Source organism: Canis lupus, chromosome 20 (assembly GCF_048164855.1).
Source record: "Canis lupus baileyi chromosome 20, mCanLup2.hap1, whole genome shotgun sequence".
Taxonomy (NCBI): Eukaryota; Metazoa; Chordata; class Mammalia; order Carnivora; family Canidae; genus Canis; species Canis lupus.
Window position 1 is genome coordinate 51659255 of NC_132857.1, and position 27220 is coordinate 51686474.

Sequence of the window (27220 nt, forward strand, 5' to 3'; positions counted from 1 at the left end):
AGGCCCGTGCTACCTGTTCCGGGGGGAAATTTCCTTCCGGGTCCTCTTTTGTTGATGGGAGCGTCGTGCAGAAAACCAAACCCACATCAGTCAGAGCTTCGGGAGCGCAATTTTGACCCCTGCAAGAATTTTAGGCTTGCAATTTGTATTGTTACGTTTCCTAATCTAGGTCTAAAATATGTGCAGCATTGCTTTTAGGAAGTAAAAAACTGATGGATCGTGCCATCCATGGCAGCATTTGTTCAGCATTTGGTACAAACGGGAGAAAAAAGATACAGAATGCATGGATTGGTTTTCAAATTACCTCAATATTTTGAAAACATTTTCACCTGCATGCTGAGAATGCTAAGAATGGCAAGGAAGGCAATTGTGCATTTGCACAGCCTCCACTGCATTCATTTATAAATTACCTCATCACTGACTGAAATTAACACTGATTCTTACAGGCAATTTCTCAATTTCCAATGCTAATTACATTTTTTTTACTTTTAAATTCTGTACCACCTGTTTTGGGCAAGACATCTTAGGCAGCGCGACCGCATTTAATCACAATTTTAATTAACCGCCCTGTAGATGTGAAAAAGAAGCAATTATAATGTAGATGAATGATGATTTTTCTGCATTAAATTGTTTTGTTTCCCTGGTATGTTGATTGTAACACAGCACACAAATACAGTAACTGTACAATTTTTTTCTATTGTAATTTAGTAATTGTTTTTGGAAAACCAGTTTGGGAATGAGTGACTTCATCTGTTTACAAATTGATTGATACTGTTCACTCACTGATTGCCGCGGCGTATATTTTGGTATTGCACAGCCTAGCATAAAATATAATTAGAGATGCACAGGCTTTGCAGCACCATTTTGGAATCTGAAAATCAACTGTAACTGAAGTATGTTTTCCTTGAGCATACTAGTATCAGTTGGGGCTGATGAAATGATAATCAAAACAATGGGCTTTCCAATTCCACCACTAGTAGAAACCCTTGGTTTCAATCTGATAGTCTAATATGGTAAGTTTATGAATTACTCCGTACTAGGCCTGGGAGCTGGGGGCTGGCAAGTCTGAAGCTTGCACAACTCACTCAGATCTGTATCACGAGAAGCATACCAAGTGAGGTAAGGAAACAATGATGAAAAATAAAAGAGTTGCTGCTTTGGCAATGGAAAGATTGTTCCCCACACCCCAGCACAATGCACTGGTGTGCTGTAGCTCTAGACTATCTCATCTCTACACGGCGATACAATAAGATCACATTCACGCTCCTGGCTTGCAGATACTGATCGTGAAAGCCCTACCTCATTGCAGATACATTCAAAGATCCTATTTACTTGAAGCAGAGCTTGCTCTTCACCCAGCTAGGAAGGGAACTGTGGGGCGCGGTGGGGGGGAGATCAAGACAGCCATCAATATCTGTTTATTTGAAACCTGATGCTGACTGATGGCCAGAAGATCTATGCTTACTATTCTCACATGAATCAGAAATCCCTTCAGGAATGCCCTATCCTAACATCACATCCACTCCCCATCTCAGGAAAGTTCTCAGTTCATGCACTTCATTGGTATCACAGGGCTGGTGTCTCCCTCAAATTATCCAATGAATTGTTCTGAAATGTGCTCACTTGGATGAGCCCTGGGCTAGGCCATTTCTGCTGGCCTGCAAAAAAAAGGGGGGAAAAGGCCAAGTAAGCAATTGTGGACGTTCAAAGGAAACTATTTACGAGATCCCTTCATCTTCTACTTTGCTTCTTTTTACACTCCATTCCTTACAAGATCCTAAACCGGGACAGTTCATTAAAAGGTGAGAAGTCATGTTGGTCCCAGCCATACATTTGTTCTAAAACATAGCAGAGATTATGGGTTTACTTAGAGCCCTTTACAGATAGAATGTTATGAGTTGGCACAACAAGGCAGATCATGTCCGGCGAGGGGTTGGGGCAGGAGGACTCTTTGGATCATCTCGTATTTGTCTGTCTCTTTTATAAATAGTTGCTCACAAAGTATTAATAGAAAACACCAAGCCAATGCCAAAGTTTACTTCATATATTAAGTAAGAATCTGCCCCATTAATATATTAAAAGGCCTATGCTTTTTGCCAGATTGGAGACTTGCATGTCCAAATCTCGTTCACAACAATGGGACCGGACGCAACCATCTCCCACGAAACCAAGAGACTGGCCCACGCTGCAAGCCATGCTCCTGGTGGGATGTCTTTTTCATGGATGATATTACACGAAAACTAGCAATAAAGGCTTATTCCTGCCTCCTCACCCCTACCTGCGTCACCTTCCCTGGCTGTGAGGACTATTTCGTAGAAATGAGTATTGGATCAAACTACTACCGGGGAGAGAAAGAGAGAGAGAGGGAAAAAAAAGGCAATTCATTCCAGTTAGTAAAACTGTCAGTGCTAAGAAAGTGCGCTTAGGGCAGGTGAACGTGGGTATGTGTTTTACTGCAGAGATTCCATTTCCGATTTTCTAGTGCAGTCTCCCTGGTTATTAGCAGCAATACTTCTCATATCGCGGAATATTTTTCTCTCCTCTGCCACCTTCCTCACCTTCTCCAGAACAGCTCTGGTGAAGCATGTTGTTTTATGAATGGAGGTAAAAATAACCTTGACTCTCCCAAATTATAGCCTCTTTACATAATGAAAAGGGAGTGATCTGGCAATAGATTAAAACAAAAAAAATTTTTTTTTCATAAAGTAGTTCCAGCAATACTGCTTATTTGGAAGTTTCTAAAAGTGGCAGCATCTGTGCTCCTGCTGGGACGGGATGTCATCCCACAAACCTTTCTGCGAGCAGTCTGTCTCTAAGAGAAAATAAAGTACCTGATCCGGGGCCTTAGTATTAGCTCCCCGTGTTTTCACACTCTGACCCACTGCGCGTTCCTTCGAGCAGAGAGCTGCTTCCCATGGCTACCTCCTCAATATAAACTTGCTAACTAATCTCTTAGCAAACTCTTGAAGCAAACCTGAAGGGAGGAAAAAGAGGCAGAGGGGGAACAAAACCCCACCCCACCCCCGGCATCGATAAACCTCAGGACACATTCAACGGGACACTGGAATCTAAATTTAGTCCTAAACTGAACTTTTCTTTTGAAGACCTAGCTGTTGTCTGTGGAACAGGGATTTTTATAACAATTCTTGTCTTTTTAAAATCTCAATCCTAGTTCTCCTGCTGTCTGTTAAACAGGACTCATTTGAACACAAACCCCCTCTGTTCTGTGTTGTTGTTGTTTTTCTTTTCTTTTCTTTTCTTTTCTTTTTTTTTTCTTTTCTTTCTTCTTTCCCCCTTGCTGGTAGCAGTAACGTGCCTACCCTTCCAGGTATTTGCAAATGGTCACTCTTATAACCAAGTAAGTATCTTTTTAATAAGGGATCTTTTTAAACGTCTGCCCAGACTGTACACACAAGGTAACTTCTCCTAAGGAATTTACGCGAGAATCCACTGTTGAAATAAATAATGACTCCCAACCAGTGATCAAAGAAAAATAAATCTTTTACCCTAATAAGACTTTTTTTTTTCAGACTGGAATCCCCTTTTAAAATGGATAACAGTTAAAAGGCTACTGGCAATCTGTTTATTTCCAAAGCTGTGTTTTAACGTTGGCTATGTGCAGACTGGAAAAGCAAATGAACCCCTAGGATCTTCGAAGTTAAAGCTTTTAAAATAAAGTTGGTATGTAGTATTTGAGAACATATTGTTTGGAATTTAAGTTTTAATATCTAGGAATAAACAGAGCATTAAATCAAGCAAAACTGTGACAAGGCCAATATGCACACGGACGATGCCAGGAAGGCATCTTCAGCCCTTTGTTCACAGCTTAACAAAACTGTGCCGTCACACCACTTTAGTTCAACAGTGCCTGTCGAATGGGCATCAGCAGATCAGCCAATGCCTGTCATACACAGAGCCTGAAGACGGTTTGAAAGCAAGGGCTTATTCGACCCCCAAGTCTAGTTGGAAAGTGGCGAGGATTTTAAATCATCTGGTAAAGACACCGACACCCACCCTCCCGCAAAGTTATTAGAGATGAGAAAGGATGACAAAAAACATTGGCTTCAAAAAATAAACATAAAGGAGGAGGAAAAAAAAAAACCCCATAATCGGACAAGGAGAGCACTTCTCATATTTGTGTTCTTTGTTAGAGCAATTATAAAAGTTTTGCAATCATAGGTTTTTCCTTAAAGGGACAATCCCGATACTGAAATAAAAGTTTAATGTCACAGCTATTTTAAGATTTTTCCCACGTTTTTCTGCCCTTTAAACAACTGCATACATGTTCTTGGGTTCTCCGGCTAGGAGGGCGTTATTCGACAAAGGCAACTTGCAACCCCATGTTATTCCAGGGAGTGTCCCTTTAAATATGTTTTTTTCTTGCTACGTGGCTGTTTGTGTTGACCAACACGCACTAACTTTTGAATTGACAAGTCTCCCGAGCCCTGGTCTCCGGGAACATCTAATCTGCTCCCAAGCAGAAACCCGAGAAAACCAACCTGGTAGAGAGAAGGAACTTTCCCTACAAGTTAACAATTAGGGAAAGGAAAAAAAAAAAAAAAAAAAAAAAACCCAAACCGCCTTATTTTCCTCCTATAACACTGATCATGAGATTTGGCTTTCAAGCTTTAATAAGTGCTGAGGAGGTGCCTCAGAACTTTGCTCCTGTTTAATTAAGTGTGCCCACTCCAGGCATCCAATCAGAGGAAATGAGAGTGAGCCCCCCCCACCCCGCAGCAGGGCTGGGGAGCCCTGGGGGTAAAGCCTGAGCTGAAGGTGTCCTGAATCCCTGGACCTTCCGAGTTCCTCCAGGATCCTCTGCTACTGAGATCCGTCCAGGAGTTGAGATTTCCCTTCCACGAAAGTTGAAAAGCTCTCGCTCCCCCCCCCCCCCCAACCTCAGTCTTTCACTCTGCTACTGTCAGTTTGCTGCGTGTTCTTTAGCTGTCTCTCTTTTCCAGTCCCTACCCTGTCAGTTTCTGGCCTGCCAATTTCAACTTGAAGCTTGACTGGGCTGATTTGATGCAAATACCTCCAGGGAAAACCCTGAAACTGATGAACAGTTATGTCAAGTCGATTTTGCACCATCGGGAAAAGGTAACCTCTGAGAGAAAAAAAACAACAAGGTTAAAGAGACAAGGGCTTTTCACGTGTAATACCTCTGCTGCACATCTCGTTCACTGTTTACCATCCCTCAGAAATTGTAACTGTCAGAATTAGTCCTAATTGCAGATGCGAAAGCTGCCATTATAATAAAAACAGAGGCAGTGCAGGCATTAAATGTAGCAGCCTAATTTGTGAGACTACAGAAAAGGTAGAGTAAATGAATATTTCATTACTTTAATTACCAGGGACTACTCTTTTCTTGCTGTCTTATGATAAGTGTTGCTGTAACTAGCAACAGCAAACATCCACTAAAACATAAAGTGCAATAATCGTCCTGCTGTCAGGATCACCGCTTTAAAATACGAGCCGGGAAAAAAATATAATGGTTTATCTATTTCTTAGAGATTGCAGAAGTAGAAGATGGAAATTCATTTAATGTCAGGAAAAGAAAAAAAAAGGCACACACAAAGGCACCAGTAAACAGGTTTTAGTCAGAGAATAATGGCTCCAGGAGGGAGAAGGGGAAAAAAAGAAAAAAAGAAAAAAAAAAAAAAAACACCCAGTTGGCTATACATTTGAAGTGTTAGCCCTAAAAGGACGACGCTGGAAAGTGAAAAGTAGGAGGTAATGGTGTTTGGATTTTTTAAGGCAAAATTTTGTTTTGTGTTGCACAACATAATTGCGTGAACCTTAGAAAATAAAGCTCCAGTGACTGGGGGAAAGACAAGAGGAAAGCAAGTGGTTTTTCAAATGATTAAGCAAAGGTGGAAAAAGTTCAAGTTGGCAAAAGTTTAGAAGCTCAGTCCAGTTCCACTTAAAAAAGACTAGATAAAGCCTGCCAGAAAAAGACTTTGCCTGTAGTTTCATAGTACTGATTCATAAGATTTGGGAAGTATCAATAATTACTCACCACTGACCCCTTGAAAAGCCCTGCGCATCTCCCTAGGAACCTCGACTTCAGGTAAAGGGGCAAAGCAAAAGTGGGGAGGTGGCTGGATTGTGGGAGGGAGAGGTGGGTCTGGGAGTGGGGGGGTGTGGTTGAGGAGGTTGCTGAGACTGGTTGAAGCCAGCCTGTCTCTGCATTTATCACTTTGTCCCAGAGGAGGTGTTTGTTCAACATAGCAGTTTGACAGCACAAAAACACTGTGGCCAGAAGCCCTATCAAAGAACCTACTGACACATATCATTTGTGGTCTTGGTTTCACAGGGTAAGGCTACCTCACACTTTATCTGCACAAGTATAAAAACTCCACACATTTCTAAGTGTTCAGTATGGTTTAATCCCCTGCCTTTTTTTTTTCCTCCTTTAAATATTATAAACACCACTTTCAAATGCCATCCTTATCCAGGAGTCCCGAATGCTGTTTTTAAAAACCATAACAATTTGCAATCAAGTTAGCATAATCCGCGTTGAGGTTGGTAATATTGAAGGAATATGGGTGGCGGTGTGGGTGGGTGGGTGGGGGGGGCAGTTTAAAAGCACAAAGCTTATGATTTATCCTAAATAATACACGTAAAGTTGAGACTAATAGGTGCAAGTAAGTTTTGTAAGAGTCTTGTGGCACAGGGAACGCTTTTCTTCCCGCCCCCCCCCCCCGACAATGAATCCTACTAAACAGGGGTCTATGTTCATTCTTTGCCTCTACTCTTTTCATTTGAATATATTTCATTCACAAGCTGTAGGATCGCAGTGAAAGTCCAAGAGGAAAAGTCTCAGAGTTGGGGTTCCAGGGTGTATTTGTAACTGTGTGCATGTGGAATGTGTGCATATGGGCTGTATTTAGTTTTCAAATTCCCATTAGCGGAGCAAAGGTGATGGGAAATCTTCAGAGGACAACCATTTTGCTTAGAGATTTTTCCCTTTTAATGGGTCTATTTATTATGAAAACACAGCTTACTGAGTTCTTTATATATCAACCTCACCTCTTAAAACTGAGAAATCTCATGATGTGAAACACTTCCATTGATGTGCTTTGTGTCTAAAATAGAAACTTAGGTACTTCCAAGAATAGGCAAATTGCAAAGTTTCTTTGATTACAGTTACTCGGATATACAAGACAATATAAATACAATTTAAGCTAAGAAACAGTGAGGTCTATAGGTTACATTACAGATCACTTGGGCACTGAATTCCCTGAAATTTACTCATCTGTTTAGGACAGAGGGAAAAAAAAAAAAAGAAATCTCATGCTATCTTAAATAGCAGGATATCTTGCTTCCTCCGTTGATCTGTTGTTGACTGCTTATTTTTAGGAGGGGTTGCCTAGCACCTTGTCAGGAATACCTTTATTTCCTACTGTTGATCATAAAAAGAGACACAGAATAAAATGAGGAACAAAAATCACTACAGCTGTCATATTAACAACCTAACTATTGAAGAGGAATCCATTCCATTTTTTTAAATGTAGAATATGTTTTGACTTTTTTTTGTCACGGGAAATCATTAATGACAATGATCTGTTCCCAGAAGGATGCACTCCTGTACCTCGGTCACCTGAGATGATTTAAAAATGCCTCCACCTTAGTGCTGTGACTTAAAAACACAGCTTCCTATATTTGCTCTTACGATGGAGTTAGCTAAACTGACCAGTTGCACGTTTGTCATTCGCCTGAAGGAATACCTTCCCTGAAGTGGGATTTAAAATTTTGACTTCAGAACACTCGAGTTCAGAATCAGGTCTCCTCCAGTTTAAAGCAGAGTATGTGTGGGTTTAAGTTGGAAAAACACACGGCAACCCAGGAAAATGAAGAATAACTACCAGCAGATTAGATGCAATAGAATGTGACGTTTAATCCCATGGATTATAGGAAAAGTTATCCAGAGTCTTAATTTTAGAGTAAGTTTTTTTTTTTTAAAAGGAAAAGGTAACTTAAATATGTACACCAACATTTCAGTACTGTCTTTTAATTCTAACAGTTACTTCAAATCTCATCCCCTCCACTCAGCTAATAGAACTAGGTTTGTAAAAAAAAAAAAAAAAAAAATTTAAAAAAATTAAAAAAAAAATCAAATCATGATGACGATTACATTCCTCGATTGAAAAATGAAAGCAAAGTTCAATCAGATCCTCCACGAAATGTTTGCTCCCCTCACATCCCTTAACGTGTCCCCACTGCTTGCTCTTCCAAAGTCTGGTTTTCGGAAGCCCACTACTAATTTCTAACCAAGACTGCAGCACCCACTGTAACGCACTTGGCTTCATGAGCTTTCCTACGTTCCCGGGTCACACACACAGAATATCTGATGAAAGAGACTGATCATCCTCCTTCTCCCCTCAGCTCCTCTAACTTTCCTGTCAGGAGCCTGAAAAAATATGCACAGTTACTGTTGCTGAGGGGAGACAAAGTTTAACTTCTGGGTTGGCAATCGGAGAATAATTCATGAGCAGATTTCTAGCAAATGATATGATTTGCTAAATTTTGGTCTTTGATTTATATTTATGTACTCCTGCTACTGTTAAGGTTTTGCCAACCTCAATTAGATCATGAATGAGATCATTTTAATTCAGCCCCCAAACTGTGACCTGACCATGGTCTGAAAGTGTTCAAAAAGTAATTTTAAGCCTCCCTTTGATTTGAAAAGGAATACTGCATGCTTGGTCGTTCATACAAATAACATAAAACTTAATTATTGGATGATTTGGCAGAGGACCTTCTTGCCAAACAACAGTCAATGCCAGCTACTGTGATGCTGGCGATGCCCGGGCCCCCGAGCACACAGCCCCCTGTATCCAGCATTTGTTCATTGTGTCTCAGGGCAAGATGCTTTCAAATGGGATTCATGGATCTGGGAGGCAGGGTGCAACTGGAAGGGTGTACCATATTTATAACTCCAGTTAAAAAATGCTGTCTCACCTAGAAGGGAAGTAGATCTGCGCTGTCAAATCACCAGGAGGCTGTGACAAAGGGAGCTTGCAGCCTGACACACGGTGTAACAACATAGCAAACACCTTTAATCCTGTCATGTCTCATACCCTTTACTTTCTCACACATTTGTGGCTGCTTGAACGTTGACACCTACACTCTTTTTCGAAACTAAATAAGGCAATCTTATTTAAGCCCAAATGCAACACCTGTAAAGTTATTCTTGTGCCCGGCAAAAAATAACCATTAACTCCTTCCTCTTATAAATGCCTCTCTGCTGGCTTTGGCAAGTCTCAAGTTGGTAACAGTCGGCCTGAGGCCCTGACTCTGAGGTTCACATGACCTTCCAAGCTCCGAGAAAGATAGGCAACACTTCCCCCTTGAAAAGATGCGAGGGCTGTGATAATGTCACTGTCCCAACTGGCCTCTCACAGCTTTTTTGAGCCGAAGCCCCCCCTTTCTTCATCACAAACTTCTGGTGTCTTTTATAGTAAGGAGAGAGGCCCCAGCTGCTTTATTCCCTCTAGCTACCATCGTCTAATATTTTAAAAGCTGGAAATGAAAATAGCTTTTCTAAAGATATTTCCTGGAATTTTTAATGTGCTGCCTTGATTCCCTTTTTTTTTTCCTCCTTGCCAATTATAAACCACCATTTGGAGGGCTTATGAGCAATGTAAGTCCACCTCATCTAATTAAACCACATTGTTTTAAAAGCTTGAACAGTTTTCATGTCTACACGACTTGTCTGAATAATAAACTGCTGGAACCAGAATCCTGAGTGTCTTTGGAGAGCCGGGATTTTATCTGCTGAGTGCAAAGGGCCAGGCACTCAAAGAGTTAAAGAGTGTTCCCGCATTGCTGGGTAGGTTAATATCACAGCTGCCTGGTAAAGCATTATCCCGGTACCTCACTTAACAAAAGCCTCCTTTTGCAAACAGACTCCCACTTTCCCCCCAAGTGTCCAAAGGTGTTTACTGAAGTAAATCTGCCTAAATCCTTCATTGCTTGGGTCATGGGGGTGGATAGGAGGGGTGGAAGGTGTAGGGATAATCTCTTTTTGTAAATTCTGCAAATCTTCTGGGAAAAGGAGGAGGGGGGGGAAAGAGAGAGAGAGAGAGAGAGAGAGAGAGAGAAAAAATCAGGAATCTGTGTCACATGCCCGTGTGCCACTTCTAACGTCTCCGCTAGTTCTGCTCTCACACGTGAAATCCGCACAAGGGCCATCGGACAAGCCCCGGGGTCCCCTACGACTCCGGGGCCGCGGGAGGCCGGTGCACCTCTCAAGTTGCGCGCGGGCCTGCAGCTCAGCCTCCTCGAGAGCTGGGGTCTAAGTAAGGGCGGTTTCGAGGAAGGGAGAAAAAGAGAGAAAAAAAAAAAGGGACAAGACAGTTTAGGAGCAAGATAATGCAGCTGAAAAGTTGTCACGAGAGGCTTCTGCTCTTGCTGTGGTCTCACTCCGATGCCATGAACTGCGTGTCACTTCTGCACGTTGCAAATGGGGGCAAATAACACAGTCAGACCTGACAGGTCGGCCTGCGAGGGTTTAGGCAGCTCCCAGGAAGAAGGAGCCCTGGAGGCATAAACTTTCCCTCCGAGGAGATCGTGAATACCACCAACCCCTCCCTACAAATCTTGAAGCCTCCAGTTTGAGATACAAAAAGGCTGTCATCTCACAAATGTTAAACATACTAAAAAAATCTGAAAAAAAAGTATGGAGAAGGTGTGAAAAACGTGGCACTTTACAGCCCTCAAAGCTTTTTAAAATAGAACAACTTTTCCCCCTAAAATTCTTTTCAGAGAATTTTCTTTTCTTTTTTTTTTTTTCCTTCTTCTTCTCTCTTTTTTTTTTTTTTTTTTTTTTTTTTTTTTTTTTTTTTTTTTTTTTCCTTTTTGGCTCATTTGAGAGTTTCTTTCTTGGCTTTTTTCCCCTTTCATTTGAAAATATGAATTATCATAAAAAGTCAGGGGAAAAAATGGGAAAGTCTTTTCCAGTTTTCCTGAAGATTTATCAGCGTGTGTTCAGGCTGGGTGTAAGCACCTCTCCCTTTTTTGCTCTGGGCCAGACACCCATCCCTGAAACCAGAGCAGGGCCCGGGGAGACTTCATCCCTGCTCTCCTCCGGAGCAGCCTCCAGCTGCAGCACCCCGCACACACCGCCCACCCCCGCCCCTCCCCAAGTGCCCTCACCTCCCTGGGCTGATGATGGTAAACAATAAGGAAGGCCAAATAGTAGGCAGCACTCAAGAGTGGGAAGTCCACACACCTGACCCCGAGTCTAACAGGCTTCTGAGGGAGAATTTGATCCCTCTCTGACACTTTCTACCTCAAGTGTTGAGCGGGTGGCCATGAATAGTACAGACATGCCATCTTGTAACACTATATGCCTGTCAGGAGGGACAGGGCCTGGTCAAGCATCAACTATATAAGGCTGGTAACTAGGGAAAGCCCAACAAACAGCCACAAACACCTAAGTTATTTTACTCAGCTACTACCCTCTCTCCTCCTCTCTCCTCTCTCCTCCCTCTCTCTCTCTCTCTCTCTCTCTCTCTCTTTCTTTTCATCTTGGCTTTCTGTAGCAGAATGCAAATGGAGCCTGCCGGCGGTGAAAGGGCTGAATTGTGATTAAGAAGAAGAAGAGCTCCTTTCTTTGTTCTCCCCTCAGGGGATGTTTACTGGGAGAGACACAGCGGATCAGATATGAAAGGCATTCAGGTCAGCATTGATGTGAGCGAAAGTGAAATCATACCTAAGGCATTCAAAAGACCGCCGTGTCAGGGGTTCAGCTAACGGTGCAGCTACTGTGCGTGTCTTCCCGGAGAGGCAAAAATCTTTTCACAGACTGGCGATCTTTTTTCTTGCCCCCCTCCCTAATTTACTACAAAATCATAAAAGTTTCCCCACCCCTATTTACCTCCTACCAGATGACACAAGAGTTAGCATTTTTTTTCTCTCTCCTTCTGGACCACACGCGAAATTAGAGCAACTTCTAATAACTGTATTACCTTAATGAACCAGCAAGGCACCATCTGAACTGTGAAATCTTTCTTTTTTTAAGCAGATGTATTCATGTGTGATACATATATGCATAATATGTGGGGGAGAACTGAATGAAGGGAAAAGCCAAAAGCACACACATGGATGGCTTTTCCTCTCACTCTTCTCAGAGGAAACACGAGACAACACACACACACACACACACACACACACCCCACACGCACACACACACAGGCGCGCACGCACCCGCACAGAGTATATAAAAACAGTACAGAACACCTTAAAACGAAATTCTTTATTTACTTTGTGACTACTAGTTACACTTTTCCTGAGAGTTTTCACTGTGACAGGACTGTCACCCAGGATAAAAGTCTCTGGCACATAGCTCTGAAGGCAGAGACTTCCTTAGAGTCTGCTGATTATTACTGCTTTCCTTTTTTTAAAAAAAAAAAATGCGTGATGAAGAAATACTTGGATCTTACTTTTTAAAAGTTTACACTCCCCACAGCCCAAAGAGTCATTCAATAGATTTTCCAAGTGGTAAGCTGATGCTGTTGGTATAAACAGAGCTATGTAAATATACACAAAATTCACAAATCACAGCAAACATACAAATAACAGGGAGGTGCCTAGATGTTTCAAGGCTTAAAAATGAAAAGGAAAATCACATTTCATCTCCTGATTGCTAAAGAAAGGGAAGACACAGGGAGGGGGGGGTGAGAGGGCTATATTTATTGGTTTTAAATCATCCTTCCCTCTGCTCTGAATTATTCTTTTCAAACCTTCGCATCTTGGCTAAAAAGCATATTTGGGCTTATGTTAACATCTGCTTTTGTGGTGACATTTAATTCCGTATATTTTCAACTAGTGTTTCTGCATCACAGATTTTCCTCCTTTATCTCTTTGCTCTAAAAAGACAACCAAAGAGCAATCAAAAAGGTGTCTGACTTGGCCATTCAGACAATTGCCCCCTTGTGGGAATGCGGGAATGAATGGTACAGTGGACACCCCAGCACCATTGACGTTATAAACATGTAAATGAAACACATTAGGGCAGACAATCAATTGTCTGTGAGCATTGCAAACCTGCACTCCCTCTCTCTGTGACAGGCACAAAATAGTGTCTACCTTGGGAAGCCACGGTGCTGGAGAGTACAAGGACAAAGAGTTCCCTTTCACACAGAAGAAAATGCACCTTAAAAGCCTTGGAAGAATGCAGATGACAAAAACTGTCGTAAGGCAAAGAATCTCCCACATCTTGGAATCAATGCGGCGCTGCTAGAGAGCCAGCATTGGCTCAAGAGCACCGTCCTTTCCTACCTTCAGGGTAGACCCCACATTTCTCCAAGGAAATATTCTGAATACAGCGGTCAGGGGCTTTGATAACCTCTTGGAATTTTCTTTACTTTGAGCAAATTAAGCGAGCCAGAGAGGAAAGCGTCGGACGCACATGACATAGCACTTTAGCAGGGAACTTTCATCCTGGCTTCCTTCGTATTTGGAAATAAATGCTTAAAGACGCGGATTCATTTTTATTTGGCAACAGAGACACAATGTAAAGTTGAAAATCCCGAGCCCACCCTTGCCCCCCGGCGGGGCGTCACACTGGGGGGTGCCAGCAGGCCAGTGGCCCTGCTACGAAGAAGGCAGGCGTGTTGCTGCTACCCCCATCGACTTAGTTTTTCCAAACCGAAATAAAACCAATATATCAGTCTGGATACATAGCCCCCAGTCCTGTGTGTGTGCAGCGTGACGAAACTTGCAGAAGATCTCCGCAGAGAGAGAAGGATGGAGATGGATATCTCTGGAGCGCCCTCAGAACTGGTACCTGCCACGCAAACTGCCTCTGAGTGTTGGGAGGACCAGCGAAGCAGGCTCCCTGTAAACTCATCAACTTTGTGGAAGGAGCTACTTGCAAAACATCGCCCCACTTGCAAAGATGACCAAGTCTGGAGCCACTGCAGCCCCGAAGGAAACTTCCCTGCCTCAGTGTGTGCCAAGGGGCCCCGACTGCGGGCTGCCCCCCACCCCGGCCGACAGCACCTCGCAGGGGGGTGGGGGGGGGGTGGGGGGCAAGGGCCACAAGCCCTCAGGAGGGGCTCGATGCCTCCCTTTTCCTTTTCATTTAAGCATCTCTGAAACGGAAGCAACCTCTCCGTCCTCCGCTGCCTCTAAGCATCACCACCAGCGCCTCCACTCCCTCTAAGGAAGTGGTAAGGAGAGAGGGCTTATCTTTAAAAAGGATCATCATTTCTGCTCATCTGATTGTTCCTCCCCTAGGGTCCCAAGCCCTGAAAACATCCAACTTTAGCCCTTTTCTCTACCACTGCAAGTCGGGAGACCAAAGGCATTTGTAAAAATCTTCCCCACTCTCCCCCCATCCACAACCCCCTCCCCCGCCCCGCCCGCCAGCCCCAACCCTCTTGATGAAAGTTTGTAGAAAAATCAGATTTGACTTTCCTTTCTGCCTTCCACTTCCTTTTCCCTTCCACTCTTAATTCAGTTTTCATTTAAAAGACAACTTTCATTCCCTTCTCTGAAGCAAGCAGTTTCCGGATCTGATTTTTGTTACGACCTGCGTGTGTTATGTGCGATTTTTCCAGAGGCTGATGCTGGAAGGCAGTGGGCCGGGGAGGCCGGCCCATCTTCCCAGGCTCCGCGGGAGGCAGGAGGGGAGCGGGAGCATCCCCGGGAGCCCGAGCCCCGAACCGGGGGCCAAAGCAACTAACTTTGCAAGTTACAGCCGGGCCCGCCAGTGGCAGGCAACAGCCGGGCACCTCCCGCGCCAAGGGCTCCTTCCTGGCTCCAAGGCTGCGAGGAGATAGTGGGGTATAATCAGGGGAATGGGGGGGGGGGCTGGGTTTCCCCCCCTCCTCTCCAGCTTCAGTGAAAGTGTTACAAAGTGAGTCAGGCGACTGAGGATCATCTGACTGAACTTTCTTGAAACCGACACACATTCTTGTCTGCCGGCAACTCGCTTTTTGCCTCCTTCCCCCTCACCCCTCTCCCCCTTTCCTCCTGCTGCACATCTTACTTTCTGGGAAGAGATTGCATCCCTTCCATGTGGGGGAAAGGAGACTGTCAGCTCTGGATTAACTTGGCCCTGGCACTGTCTTTGCCAAGCATCTTGCTGGCCTGAGGATCTTGAAGGCTGGATTTTGGATTCTTGCTTCTCTCTCTGCACATTTATTTCCCTCAAACTGCTCCTTCTCCTTTGCTTTTTCATAATTGTGTACAGCATCGTCTTTTAACCCACGTTCTTGACCAGCCTTCAAACACACACACACACACAGGCGCGCGCACACACACACACACAGACCCAGGCAGGCACAACTGCTTTACAGGTTTTTTTTCTTCTTGTCGCCCTCGTCTATATATACGTTGTTGACTTCATTAAATTATATAAAGTGCCATTCTAGTTTCCTGGATGACCATCTCTCTCTCTGTCTCTCTCTCTCTCTCTCTTTTTTTCTCTTCCAGCTTCTTACTTCTGTGATTAGTATTGCCATTATTCCTTTCCAGGAATTTCTATATGATTTTGATAAGCATCATCATATTTAGTGTTATCAGCAAAGACACAAGCTCAAAAGTGACATCTTTTCCATGAATCCAGGAAAGAAGAAAAATCCACTCAGTTCAGATAAATCCTGGCAATCCCCAAAGGGAAAGGCATTGGATATGTGCTTGATGAGAAAAGAAAATGAAAAAGGGGGGAAGAAAACTCTTCTACCTGCTTCTCAAAACCAGGGCATTGCTCAGTCAGATTAAACCCAAAGAAAAACATTGACAAGTAACCAATTCACAGCATGTTTTTTCACACATTATTTGGGAAAAGACACAGGTAATAGTCAAAGTTAGAGAAGCTGTAAGCAGTGGACAGGCTTGCTGTGAAGTGTGCAAGGTCTGAGGTAAATGCCTTAAAATGTGCAATTCAACTTTCCATTTCGGAGTGTTGAGGCTTCTCCCAAGTTAGGGGCTGGGCGGAGGGGAAATGGTTGCAGTGTCCAGGGCTGAGCACCTCCCTGGCGCTCTCGGTTCACCTGCGAGCCCCCAGCAGGCCTCCCTCTCCGCCAACCCCACCCTCAGGGTTCCCAGGAAGCTGGGAGCCCTCTATTTCCCCAGACCTGAGCTCTGGCCTGACCTCACGGCCCGGGCCAGGCTGGTCATCGGTGGCAAAATCCCGAAGGGGGTGGGAGGAGGCAGGAAAGCAGAAACAAACATTCTAAATAGTCTCTTCTGCAAAAGAACACTTCTGGGAACCTTGCTTCATATCTCATTTTCTTCTCTTTTCTGTCTGTCTCTCTCTCTCAATCTCTCTCTCTCTCTCAAAAAAGAAAAAAAAATGACTGTTTAACATAAGAAGAAAAAAAGAGCCTCCTTGACACAAAGCTTTTGTTATCCAGTTGATCAGCACCACGCTTTAGATACTTGTAAGAGGGGGAAAAAAGCCCCACAACAGACATTGATTTTAGAAAATCAATAACCAACATTTAATAAAAGGAACAGAGGAAACACAAGAGAGGAGAGGGGGACATTAGGTGTAATTTTAGTGTCTACTAAATTACCCAGAGATGGGGAAGGGGAGGTCTCCTGAGTAAGGACCACCTTAAATAATGCCAGCTACCAGAATGAAGAAAAAATTAAATTAAGAGAGAGAGAGAGGCAGAGACAGAGAGACAGAGGGGGGAGAGACGGACTTAAAAAGAGGCAGCCTCAACTGGATCTTGGGGAAGCAGCTCGGAATATATTATTGTACTTGTTTTTTTTTTTTTTTTTTTTTTCCTTTTTCTTTTTTTTTGTAATACTAAGCCAAGCAAATAGATCAAAGGCAGCACAAAGGGAAAAGGCAGGATAACGTAACGAACAGTTTCTGACCAAAATTCCTCTATCACTCCCCCATATGGCTCGACACCTCCAGCACAACAAGCAGGAGATGCACACACACACTCACACACACTCACACACACTCACTCACACTCACGCGCACTCGCGCACACACAACCTGGAGAGGCAGAGACCCCGCGAGCAGCATCATTTGTCCCGAATCAGGGCTCCGGGTCTTTGTGCCTCCCCGGCCCGCCCCCCCCCCCCCCGCCCCGCGCGCGGCTGCCGGGCAGGCGGCCTCCGGGGAAAGTTGGTCCGCGCGGGCCGGGGCGCGGGGAGGGCGCGGGGAGGGCGCGGGGAGGGCGCGGGGAGGGCGCGGGGGCCGGAGGCCGGGGAGCCCGGGCCGGGCCCGCGGGCGGCCGCAAGTTTCCTTCCCCGGCCCGAGCCGGCGCTCCTCGGCTTGTTTGCTTTGGGGGCTTGGGTTTCCTTCGGAGGCTGGGGGGTCCCCCGTCCGCTCCCGCGGCGCCCCTCGGGTCCCCAGCCCGCTCCCCTCCCCGGGCGCCTCCCGCGCTCTTTGCCAATCACTTTCCTCTTTTATTCCCACGACTCGGTTCGGGGGGTGATACCTGGGGGGGCGGGGGCGGGGGCGGGGGCCCGGCGTCTCCCGGTCCTGCCCGCATCCCTCTGGCACCCCCCTGCCGGGGGACCCCGGCGCGGCCGCCCCCGCCTGCAGCCCCCCGCGCCCGCGCGCCCCCTCGCCCCCCTCGCCCCGTCTGCGTCCTGCTCCCCGGCTCAGCCCGGGTGCGGGCGCCTCCGGAGCGTGCGGAAACGGCCCAGAAAAGTCTGTGTGCGCGCCCCCCGCGACCCCGCGGCGCCCGCCCCCGCCCCCCGGCCCCGGGCCCCGGGCGCGCCCTGCCGGGCCCCGCCGCCCGCGCGGACCGTTACTTGGCGGCCGCGGACTCCGGCAAGAAACTTTGAGGCCGGCGGCGGCGCAGCCCGGGCCCCCCCACCCCGCCCGCCCGCGCCCGTCCGCCCGCCCGCCCGCGCCCCCGCCCCCGCCCCCGCCGCGGGGTCCCGCGCCCCGGCCCCGGCCCCGGCCCCGGCCCCCGCCCCGCCCTGCCCGGGCCCGGCGCTCCCGCAGCGCGGCCGGGGACCCGCGGACCGGGCGGCGGAGCGCGGCGGAGGGCGGCGGGGACCCCGCGGGCGAGCCTCTCCCGGGGCGCTCCCGCCGGCGCCCCAGCCCCCCCCCCCCCCGGGCGCCCCGGGTCCCCGCTCCGCGCGCTCCGGCTCCGGCTCCGGCTCCGGCTCCCGCTCCCGCTCCGGCCCCGGGAGAGGCTCGCCCGCGGGGTCCCCGCCGCCCGCCGCCCGCCGCCCGCCGCCGCCTCGCCGGCCCTTCCCGGCCCCCCCTCCCCGCGGCCCGCGCCGCCGAGCAGCCCGGAAAAGTTTGGTCCGGGCCGCTTCTTACCGTTCTTCCTCCTGGGATTGGCTTGTTTGCGCCTCTTGCACCGGGGGCCATCCGCCATGATCGGCTGCTTCATTGATAAGCGCGGATCAGATGGCAGCTCGCATGGACTCGGCGCCCTGCTCCGGCAGCACGCAGGCTCGATCTAGCAAACCAAACAGCGACAGTGTGGGCATCGCCGCGCCGCCGCCGCCGCCGCCGCCGCCGCCGCCACCCGGGGACAGGCCGGCCCGGCCAGCGCCCCCCCGGCCCCGGCACCCGGCACCCGGCACCCGGCGCCCGGCGCCCGGCACCCACCCCTGCGCCAAAGCGAAACTTCGGCGGCCCCCTCCCCGCCCCCGCCCCCCCACCCCACCCCACCCCCACCCCCACCCCCACCCCACCCCGCCCCCCGCGGGCCCCGAGGCGCTTTGTGTGCGTTCCTGGGCGCCGCGCTGCGCCCGCGAGGGGGGCCCCGGAGCCCCGGACCCGGACCCGGACCCGGCCCCGGACCCGGCCCCGCCGCGCCCCCCGGGGCCCCGCCGCGCCACCGACCGACCCCGGCCCGGCCCGGCCCGGCCCGGCCCCCGCCCCCGCCCCGCGCACCCCCCCCGCCCCCCCCGCCCCGCGACCCGGGGCGACGCCGGCCTGCCTCGCGCTCGCGTCCCCATCCCGCGCGCCCCCCCACCCCACACACAACCCCGTCCCCCCCGGAGGAGACACACAAACAAACAAACAACAGCCCCCGGATGAAGCACACTCGGGCAAATTGATAACAGTAATTATGGGGAGCCCGCTCGCCCCGCGCCCCCTCCCTCCCTCCCTGCGCTCCCCTCCGCTCCCCTCCGCTCCCCTCCCCTCCCCGGGAGTCCATCGAGGCTGTCTCCATCCCCCCCATACCCCACACACACACCCACCGCCACCCCGGTCCCCCGCCCCCAAATTAAGATTTCCCATTTCACGCCGAAATAAGAAGTATAATTATAAGCCTCTTTGGACACCAGCGCTTCCCACCTCCCCCCTACACACACACACACACACACACACACACACACACACCCCTACACACCTCCCCCCCCACCGCCACTTTGACAATATTTACTTAAGTATTTTCCCCCACCTCATTCACACACATGCTCCCCTACACTGCTTCCCTTAAATACTTCCAGTAGAATTTCTCTTTCTTTTTTTTTTTTCTTTCCTTTTCTTTTCTTTCTTTCTTTCTTTCTTTTTTTTTTTTTTCTTCTATCCCCTCAAGAAAGGAAAGAGAAAGTCCAACCGCTACGGCAATACTTTGAAGCTCTACTTAAATGATCGTATCCTTTCTGGCTTCGAAACTTTTGTACCTAAAAATCGAGAGAGGCGCTGCATTTTTTTTTTTTTTTTTCCCCTTCAGCTGAAACTGTCAAAACTTGGAGAAGGGGAACCTCGGAGGCAGGCAGCAGAGGTGGAGAATCCCGAAACTCGGTGGAGGTTGGGAAGATGCTGTGCCTCGAGGATTAGTTTAAACAGGGGCTATAAAAGATGTAACAGATGCAAACTGTAACACAAGGGCCATTAACCCTTCCTCTGCCGGGCACACTCAGTCCCCACGCCCCGCACCTATTGTCTCCTGTGCTCAAAGCTTTGCAGAAAACCTGGAAAGTGAGTATCAGTTTCCACACATTTGCTGAGAGGAGTGTGGTGGTGGTAGTGGGGGGGGGGGGGCGGCGAGGCAGAGAGAAGGGGAAGTGGATGGTTTAGAAAGCACCTTGAATTTAACCTAGGCATAGTGGGTGACTTTTAAGTCTGACACATTTTGTCATTTCCTGGCTCTCCTATTGATTTGAAATTGTTGGGAAAAATCCTGAAATCAGGAAACGGTCACACAAGTGTCTGGGATGAAACAGCTGGCCTGTCTGTATTCATGCTGAGACTTACACACGATTGCATATAAATACATGTTTAATAAAGTAAGCTGCTAGTTTTATGAGCCTGTGTGTGTGTGTGTCTGTGTGTGTGTGTGTGTGAGAGAGAGAGAGAGAGAGAGAGAGAGACAGGGCATTTGTGCTGTAAACTTTATCTTCTGCCTGTTATTTCTAACTCTGGAGTTAGTAATCTTGCCTTCATCATTACAGGGGGAGCATGGAAAATATATAAGTAGGTGGGAGATAAACACATTCACGTTAGCCGGGCTCATCACTGTTCCTGGGAACTCCTGCTATCTCTCTCTCGACTTTTCGGTGCCAAAGTAGGGAATGGGATATGTGTGTGCATGTGTCTCCTGCTCGATCCACGTCTCTATTACTTTGCCATTTAAAACACAATTCCAAAAGTTACCCTTAATTTACAACTCTGATATCCTGACAGCAGCTTTCTTCCCAGCTGTAGTGACCCCCCACCCCCCACCCCACATACACACTTTGGTAAACGACTCAAGTTCCATGAGGACTTTCACTTCTTTATTTATCATCACAGAAATGAGGTGTTACTTCACATACATACACACACAAAGAATAAAATAAAGAAATGAAACTCGCTAAGCAGACAAAAACAGGCAACTTTCTGCTTAGAAAACAGCCTTCTCCGGTGGGAGAGGATGCAGTGCCATATCTAAGAGAAAGACATGCCCCTGAATTTGGTGGGTTTGTATCGATCAAGTTTTGTCATTACTAACAGGTTATCTGCCAAGTTTTAATTGCTGAATACAATGTACTGGAGCTAGATGCAAAAAAAAAAAAGAAAAAAAAACCCACAAAAAAAAACAAAACAGGGTTAGATTCTCTCCCCCTGGAGGAGTTTTCCTTCCACCATGTAGTTCTCAATAAAACTTTTCCTCGGCTGGGTAGCAAAAGGCACCTTTGGTTACCTGAATGGACAGGTACAGGGCAAATTATTTGGAGGAGGAAAAGGGAGAGGAAAGCAGGGAGAGGGAGCGGGAGTGCCAGAGAAATCCACGAAGTCACTCTTGGGAAAAGCTTGCCATAAAGGAGCTAAACCCACCTGAAATTCCTGCCCACGGACACTCCTTCTCACTCCAGACTCCCATCCCCACTTAAAAGGAGGAAAAAAAAATCATAAAAGGAGGGTGGGGGGGGGGATGACCGTACCAAAAAGGAATAAAAAAGAGAGAAAGGGGGGAGAGAGAGAGAAAGAGAGAGAGAGAAAAAAAAAAAACCTACCTGCGAAGTCTTGTTTGTAGTTTTGGCCAGAAATGGTGAGAAGAAAAAGCATGAAGAAGCCGCGAAGTGTGGGGGAGAAAAAGGTGGAAGCGAAGAAACAGCTCCCGGAGCAAACTGTACAAAACCTCGCCAAGAGTGTCGGGAGGCAGGACCGTTATTCCTGCGGAGCAGGTTAGAACTGATCTCTTTCGGCCACTCCAGGAAACACAAACCTGGGGACGGACTGACGTGTTACGCCTCTTCTAATGACATTTTTTTCTTTTTCTTTTCTGTAGGAGAGAGAGGAGAGACCCTGAAACACGCGCCACCTATCTTTGTGGGGAGGGATAATTGAAGCGCCCTGAGCGTGAGCATCATGTGAAAACGTGATCGCCAAGTTTCTCTCTGGGAAAGGATCTGGGATAGATTATACCTTGAAGTCTCCGCAAACGCTTTAGTGGAAGAAATGAAATTCCACCTCCCTCCCTTCCTCTCTCCCTCCCTCTCGCCTCCCTCCCTCCCTCCCTCCCTCCCTCTCTCTCTTCTCCACGCCCCCCCCCCCCCCCCCCCCCGTCAAGCCTTTGGCATCATTATCCTCATCACTAAATCCTACAGAGTACAGGGCGGAAAGCGGTGCACACCATTCACAGAACTGGAGAACTCTAAGGGGCGAAAGTTAAAGGGAGAGATCCCGGGTCCTCGATCCAGATCGCCTCTTGCTACACAGATATTTCTAATGACCAGATTGGAGATGCACATTAAGTTGTGTGGATTTCTCAGCACGTCTTCTGGAACTAAATTCTTTGCCCTTTTTTTTTTTTTTTCTTCTTCTTCTTCTCCCTTTTTTTTTTTTTTTCTTTTTAGATGGCAGAGCCAGAAAAAAAAAAAAAAAACACTGCATGTGAACTGCATCTTAGGGTGTGCGTATGATGAATTTCTGGATTGGATCCCAATACCCAAAAGTAGTTTGACATTTTTTTTTAAAGGGTCTCTAAGTAAATTAACATAGAGCGCTGGGTTGACTGATCTCTCTGAATCTCTCTACATCTCGTGGAGACCTCACTGCAAAGTGAGGGAGCGTGTGTAGGAGGAAAAGGAGAAAGGCCATAGAGGAACTTAGCAGGGAAGGAAGAGCACGATATTAAACGGCATGGGGTCTAAGTTTTGGAGTATATATTTTTTTGATATTGCAATTAAAGTAAAATTAAAAAGAAAAGACTCCACCTTTGCTCTGAAGGGATTGGTTATGTAAATATGGAAGGGATTTCCTGGAGAATACAGCTTTCTACTGTATGGTTAATTAAATAATCACTCAAAAGCTTCCAACGTGACGCTTCTGTCGTAATCCAATCAGGTTACATAGGTCCTAAACAAGAAAGATATTTTCCACATCTGGAAGTCAGCAATTTAGCAAGTACTGCACATTATTAACCAATTCAGAGCCCACTTCCCAGGGGAATTTTTTTTGAAGTTTAAGTGTTCTTAACCAATGCTCTGCTGTTTTGTTAATCAAAAAGCTGGTTTACACTGCACGTAATTGGAACTAATATAGAAGTAAATAAAGACAGCCAAATTTGAGGATGCTGAGCACAGGCATTTATCGGAAAAGGAAGAAATCTCTTAGCCTCCAATGGTTCAGGCTCAATTTCTTAAAGGACTGTGAGACTTTTTTTTTTTTTTTTTTTTTTTTTTTTTTAAGAGTGAAAGTGCCTGAGAACCTCAGAACACAAATAAACTTCCAGCCCCACAGCCTTTGGATTTCTTGTAAAGGTAAAGGTGGAGGTGTCAATAGGACTACACAACCTCACGCCAGTTTTTTCTGCTTTCAATATTGTTAGTGTCACAGCCCCGTTTTCAGTCTGATGAAATCTGAAACAAATAATACCCTGATCCAACACTAGACTTTTTACTTATATTAAGATAAACGGCTTTGAATTGTGCTTTGAATGTGTGCCTAAAGCAAGGCTTTGAATGCAGGAGTCACTTGCAATTGCACTCGGAGGAGGGAAGAGCTACCACATGGGTTGCCACATCCATACAGCCAGAGGTGCATGTCTTTGTATTTTGTAGGGGGGAGGGCATAGCCATCCTGCATGACCACAGCCACTTCTTACTTGAAGATGTGAAAAAAGTAAGTTTTCACAGTGGTTTCCAGACTCACCTCTTTCCCAACTTGACTGTTACAATGAGAATTACTAGATAAATTAATCTTCTTCCCCCCACCATTACAGATATTTTACCTATAGAAGAGGAGTGTTCAAGATCATCAGTCTAAGAGTTAATTATATATATATATATAATAAAGAATATAAATATATATATAAAGAATGATTTCCAATATGGGTCAGACGTATTTTAAATTTTATGTTTCACGTACCTTTTAATGTTCTGTATGTATACCAAATATATATATATATGACATCAAATTCCTCCTCTGAGATTTAGCCCTACTGCTAATGTCCTTTTTTTTCTCCCTCTTCCCACTTTTCCCTCCTTTTTATTTAAAAAAAAAAATGGAATCCAGCTTTCTCTAGAAGTTTATCAGCCTCCCCACTGCCTGGAAAAAAGGATCCCAAGACAGGGAGTGATTCCAGGCAAGACCCCACTGCATTAGCCCAGGTAGTCAGTCATTGGATGGTTACAGTCTCAGATACACACTCACAGGCAAAACCACAGGTCAAAGGATCTAAGGGAACGGCTAACAAATCACTTGTTTTTATTATGTATATTAGCGTCAGCTTACTTAGGATCTGGCTTTAAAAAAAGGGGGGGGGGACTCAAGTATTTCCATTAAAAACACCTAATCATCTGATTACTCTGGGCTCACTAATTGTTGAAGTGGCAGGAGGCAGCCCCAACACTTAGGACTGGGAGTTCCGACTTTCAGGCATCTGATTTGTGGTAAGAAAGCCATCTTCCAGGTTCCCAGGAAGGTGCGGGTCTGCAGGGCGGCCCGGGCAGGGTCCCGGAGAGGGGGAGCGCCCCGCGGCCCCCCGCCCCTGCCCGGCGCGCCCCGGGCTCTCCCCTCCTCCTGGCCCCCGCGTTCCCACCCGCGCCCGGGCGCAGGGAGCCCAGGCAGCCCAGGGAGCCCAGGGAGCCCAGGGAGCCCAATCTGAATTTGTCGCGAACCCTCCCTTCGTCCGAAGGCCAGTTCGGGGACAATGGGGATCGTGGGATCAGCGGGATGCAGGAGCGCAGGGCGCAGGGAAAAGTCGAGAGAGGACTGGCGCTTTCGGCTCCTCGCACAGCAAAACAAGTCCTGCCAATGAATCGCTCCTTCCCGATCCTTCCTCCCCATTTAATGCTCCATTTCGAGAGGAGCGCGGACCAAGGGCAGTAAAATAACAGACACGAGTACATGCGAAATGGTATTGCAACCGACCTTGGAAGGAGGAAAAGAAAAAAAGAAACAAGAAAGAAAGAAAGAAAAAGAAAGAAAGAAAAGAAAGAGAAAAGAAAAGAAAAGAAAGAGAGAAAGAAAGAAAGAAAAGGAATTCTTTAGGGTTTCTTTGGGTGGAAGCAACTGCCTCCCTGAGGATTCCCTGCACCCAAGCAGGGTTGGAAGATGCACTTTTGTTTTCCCAGCGCCTGCAGCCGGGACCCGGTGCCCGGCCCTCCCTTCACCTCTGCGCCTGTCAATTTCCTCAACTTTCGGGGCGGCCCCCGCCCCCACCCCCGCCCGGCCCCCAGCGCCGACCGCCCCGGAGCCCCAGAGCCCGGGAGCTGGGGAGCCGGGGAGCCCGGGAGCCCGGGAGCCCGGGCTGATACACTGTTTCTGCCCTTGAACACGCAGGCTGCAGAAGGAATTCGAATTTGGCCCAGCTAATGAAATTTTTCCTTTTTTTTTTTTAAAAAAAAAAAAAAAAAAGCAAATTCTGTTTATTTTGTACCATGTGGATTAAAAAAAAAAGAAAAAAAAAAGAGAAAGGAACCTCTTCTCATTTTGAGACGGAGTTGATCTTCCATCTAGAGGAATTATCTCAAGCCCTGCGTGGTTACGCAGGAGGTGGGCAACTTCTCTGAGAGTTGCAGGCAAAGGGTGCTAAGGGACACCCCCGGGGTGGGGGGGGAGGGTGTGTGTGCAGGGGGTGGGGGTGGGGGTGGGGGGCGGCAGGGGTCCAAGCCCAGCCAAACGGTTTTCTCACGTGCAAAGTTGCAATCCAATCCATTCGGAGTTGAGCCTAGGATTGGAGGGGCAAAAAAAAAAAAAAAAAAAAAGAATTCTATTAAAAAAAAAAACAAAACAAAACAGGAGCATCTCTCCCCGAGAAACCCTTTTCAACAAAATCAAAACAGCACCGGGGAGCCTGCGGCCGACCCCAGACCCCAGGCTGCCCGCTGCGAGCCCCGCGCGTCACCTGGCCCCAGCGGGGCGGCCGGCCCACGGGGTCTTTTTTTTTTTTTTTTTTTTTCTTTTAAAATAAATTTTCCTTTATTTTTTGAAGTTGAGGCTGAATCTCGGCTTCGGTGCTTTTGCCGACGTCTCCACTGACAGGAAGCAGCAAACTTGAGGACTCAAATGAGCGTCTTAATTTATTGATGCCAAGCAGGTCTGCGGGTCGCCCCGCGCGCCCCGAGCGCCCCCCGAGCGCACACCCCCGGCCCCGGCCCCGGCCCCGGCCCCGGCCCCGGCCCCGGCCCCGGCTCCGGCCCCGGCTCCGGCTCCAGCCCCGGCTCCAGCCCCGGCTCCTCTCCGGCTCCGGCCCCTCCCTCCGCGCGCAGGGTCAGGGGGCGGGGAGGCCCGAGAGGGGTGCGGCCCCGCGCCCCGCGCCCCGCGCCCCGCGCCCCGCGCCCCCCGCCCGCGGGTCAGCTGACCTGGGTCGCCCCGGGCCCGCTCCCCGCCCGCCGCCCCGTTTCCGGTCCCGGGGTCCGCGGGCCGCGCGGGGAGCGCAGCGGCGGCGGCCGGGAGGTGATGCTGGGGGCTGATTACCATGAGAAAGGCTGCGCCTGGAAAAGCCTCCTCCACGCGACTGTCAATCTCGCCGAGGGAGGGGGCGGGGACGGGAAGGGGCCCCGCGGGAGCCGCCTGGAAACTTGGAGCAACTTGGAGGCGACGCGGGCCCGGGGAGGGGGCCCCCCCTGGGCTGGCGGGGCGGGGGCGCGGGGGGCGCGGGGGCGCGGGGGCGCGCGGACCCGGCACCCACACCGCCTCCGGCCTCCTGTCCGCCCTCCCGGGCCTTTCTCCTCGATTTCTTGAAATTCTTTTCCAATTGCATCGCCTACATTCTCCTTTCTTTTAATCCCATTATCTCCCTTTTGCAATCTCTGGTTTTGTGTCTCAGCATCCTCCCTCCCTCTCCATCTCTCCATCTCTCCATCTCTCCATCTCTCTCTCTCTTCCTCGGATTCTTTTGTGCCTCCTTTATGTTGCCCAGATTTATCATCTAGTTTTTGAACACACGGTGTTGATGTAATCCATCCACCAGCAGGAGGTCGGGGACGCCTCAACTAAAAGAACCCCCCCCCCCCCACCCCACCTCGGGTCACCAGAGAGCAAGTTCACCAGGTGTCCCTGAACAGTAAATCATGATCATAAATATGAATCAATATCTTTGGTCATCGAATGGCTTCTGATTCTGAATCATATCGGCCCAAACTGATTTTTTTTTTAAAGATGATATGATCTTCCTGGAAAAAATTAATATGCTTGATATGGGGAAATTATTGACAATGAAAGCGATGTGAAGAAAGATCCTCATTGATGGAGATCTCTTACCAGTACTCAACAGACTTTAGAAATTATGATAAGTGATTTAAAGAAACTGAAACCGCGCCTTATCTTTTAATGTTTATTCAGAAAGTATAAAAAAAAATTCCCAGAGCATCCTCCTCCCCACAAAGATCGATCACT

At 47.9% G+C, this 27220-nt stretch overlaps 1 protein-coding gene and 1 long non-coding RNA gene across 6 annotated transcripts in view; one reads left to right on the top strand and one right to left on the bottom strand.

Annotated features, from left to right (window-relative positions):
- ZEB2 (zinc finger E-box binding homeobox 2) overlaps positions 1-22682 on the bottom strand; it is a 135013-nt gene extending 112331 nt beyond the window's left edge. The window contains exons 1-3 of one of the 4 annotated variants that reach the window (XM_072789092.1): positions 21803-21848; positions 21391-21659; positions 18254-18395 (exon numbers count right to left, since the gene is read on the bottom strand). In XM_072789092.1, the coding sequence (XP_072645193.1) occupies positions 18254-18326 (73 nt within the window). In that variant the 5' untranslated portion in view covers positions 18327-18395; positions 21391-21659; positions 21803-21848. Of the gene's footprint in view, positions 1-18253; positions 18396-19349; positions 19864-21390 lie in introns of those variants that run through there. The other 3 variants (XM_072789091.1, XM_072789093.1, XM_072789090.1) reach the window with 3 other exon arrangements.
- Positions 18912-22688, top strand: LOC140611958 (uncharacterized). 2 transcript variants are annotated; one of them, XR_012013278.1, is made up of 4 exons: positions 18912-19007; positions 19626-19873; positions 21411-21561; positions 21666-22688. It is a non-coding gene; the product is annotated as an uncharacterized lncRNA (long non-coding RNA). The 2 variants fall into 2 exon arrangements; XR_012013277.1 differs by lacking the exon at positions 18912-19007 and having other exon boundaries at positions 19173-19873.
- The last annotated feature ends 4532 nt before the right edge of the window (positions 22689-27220 follow it).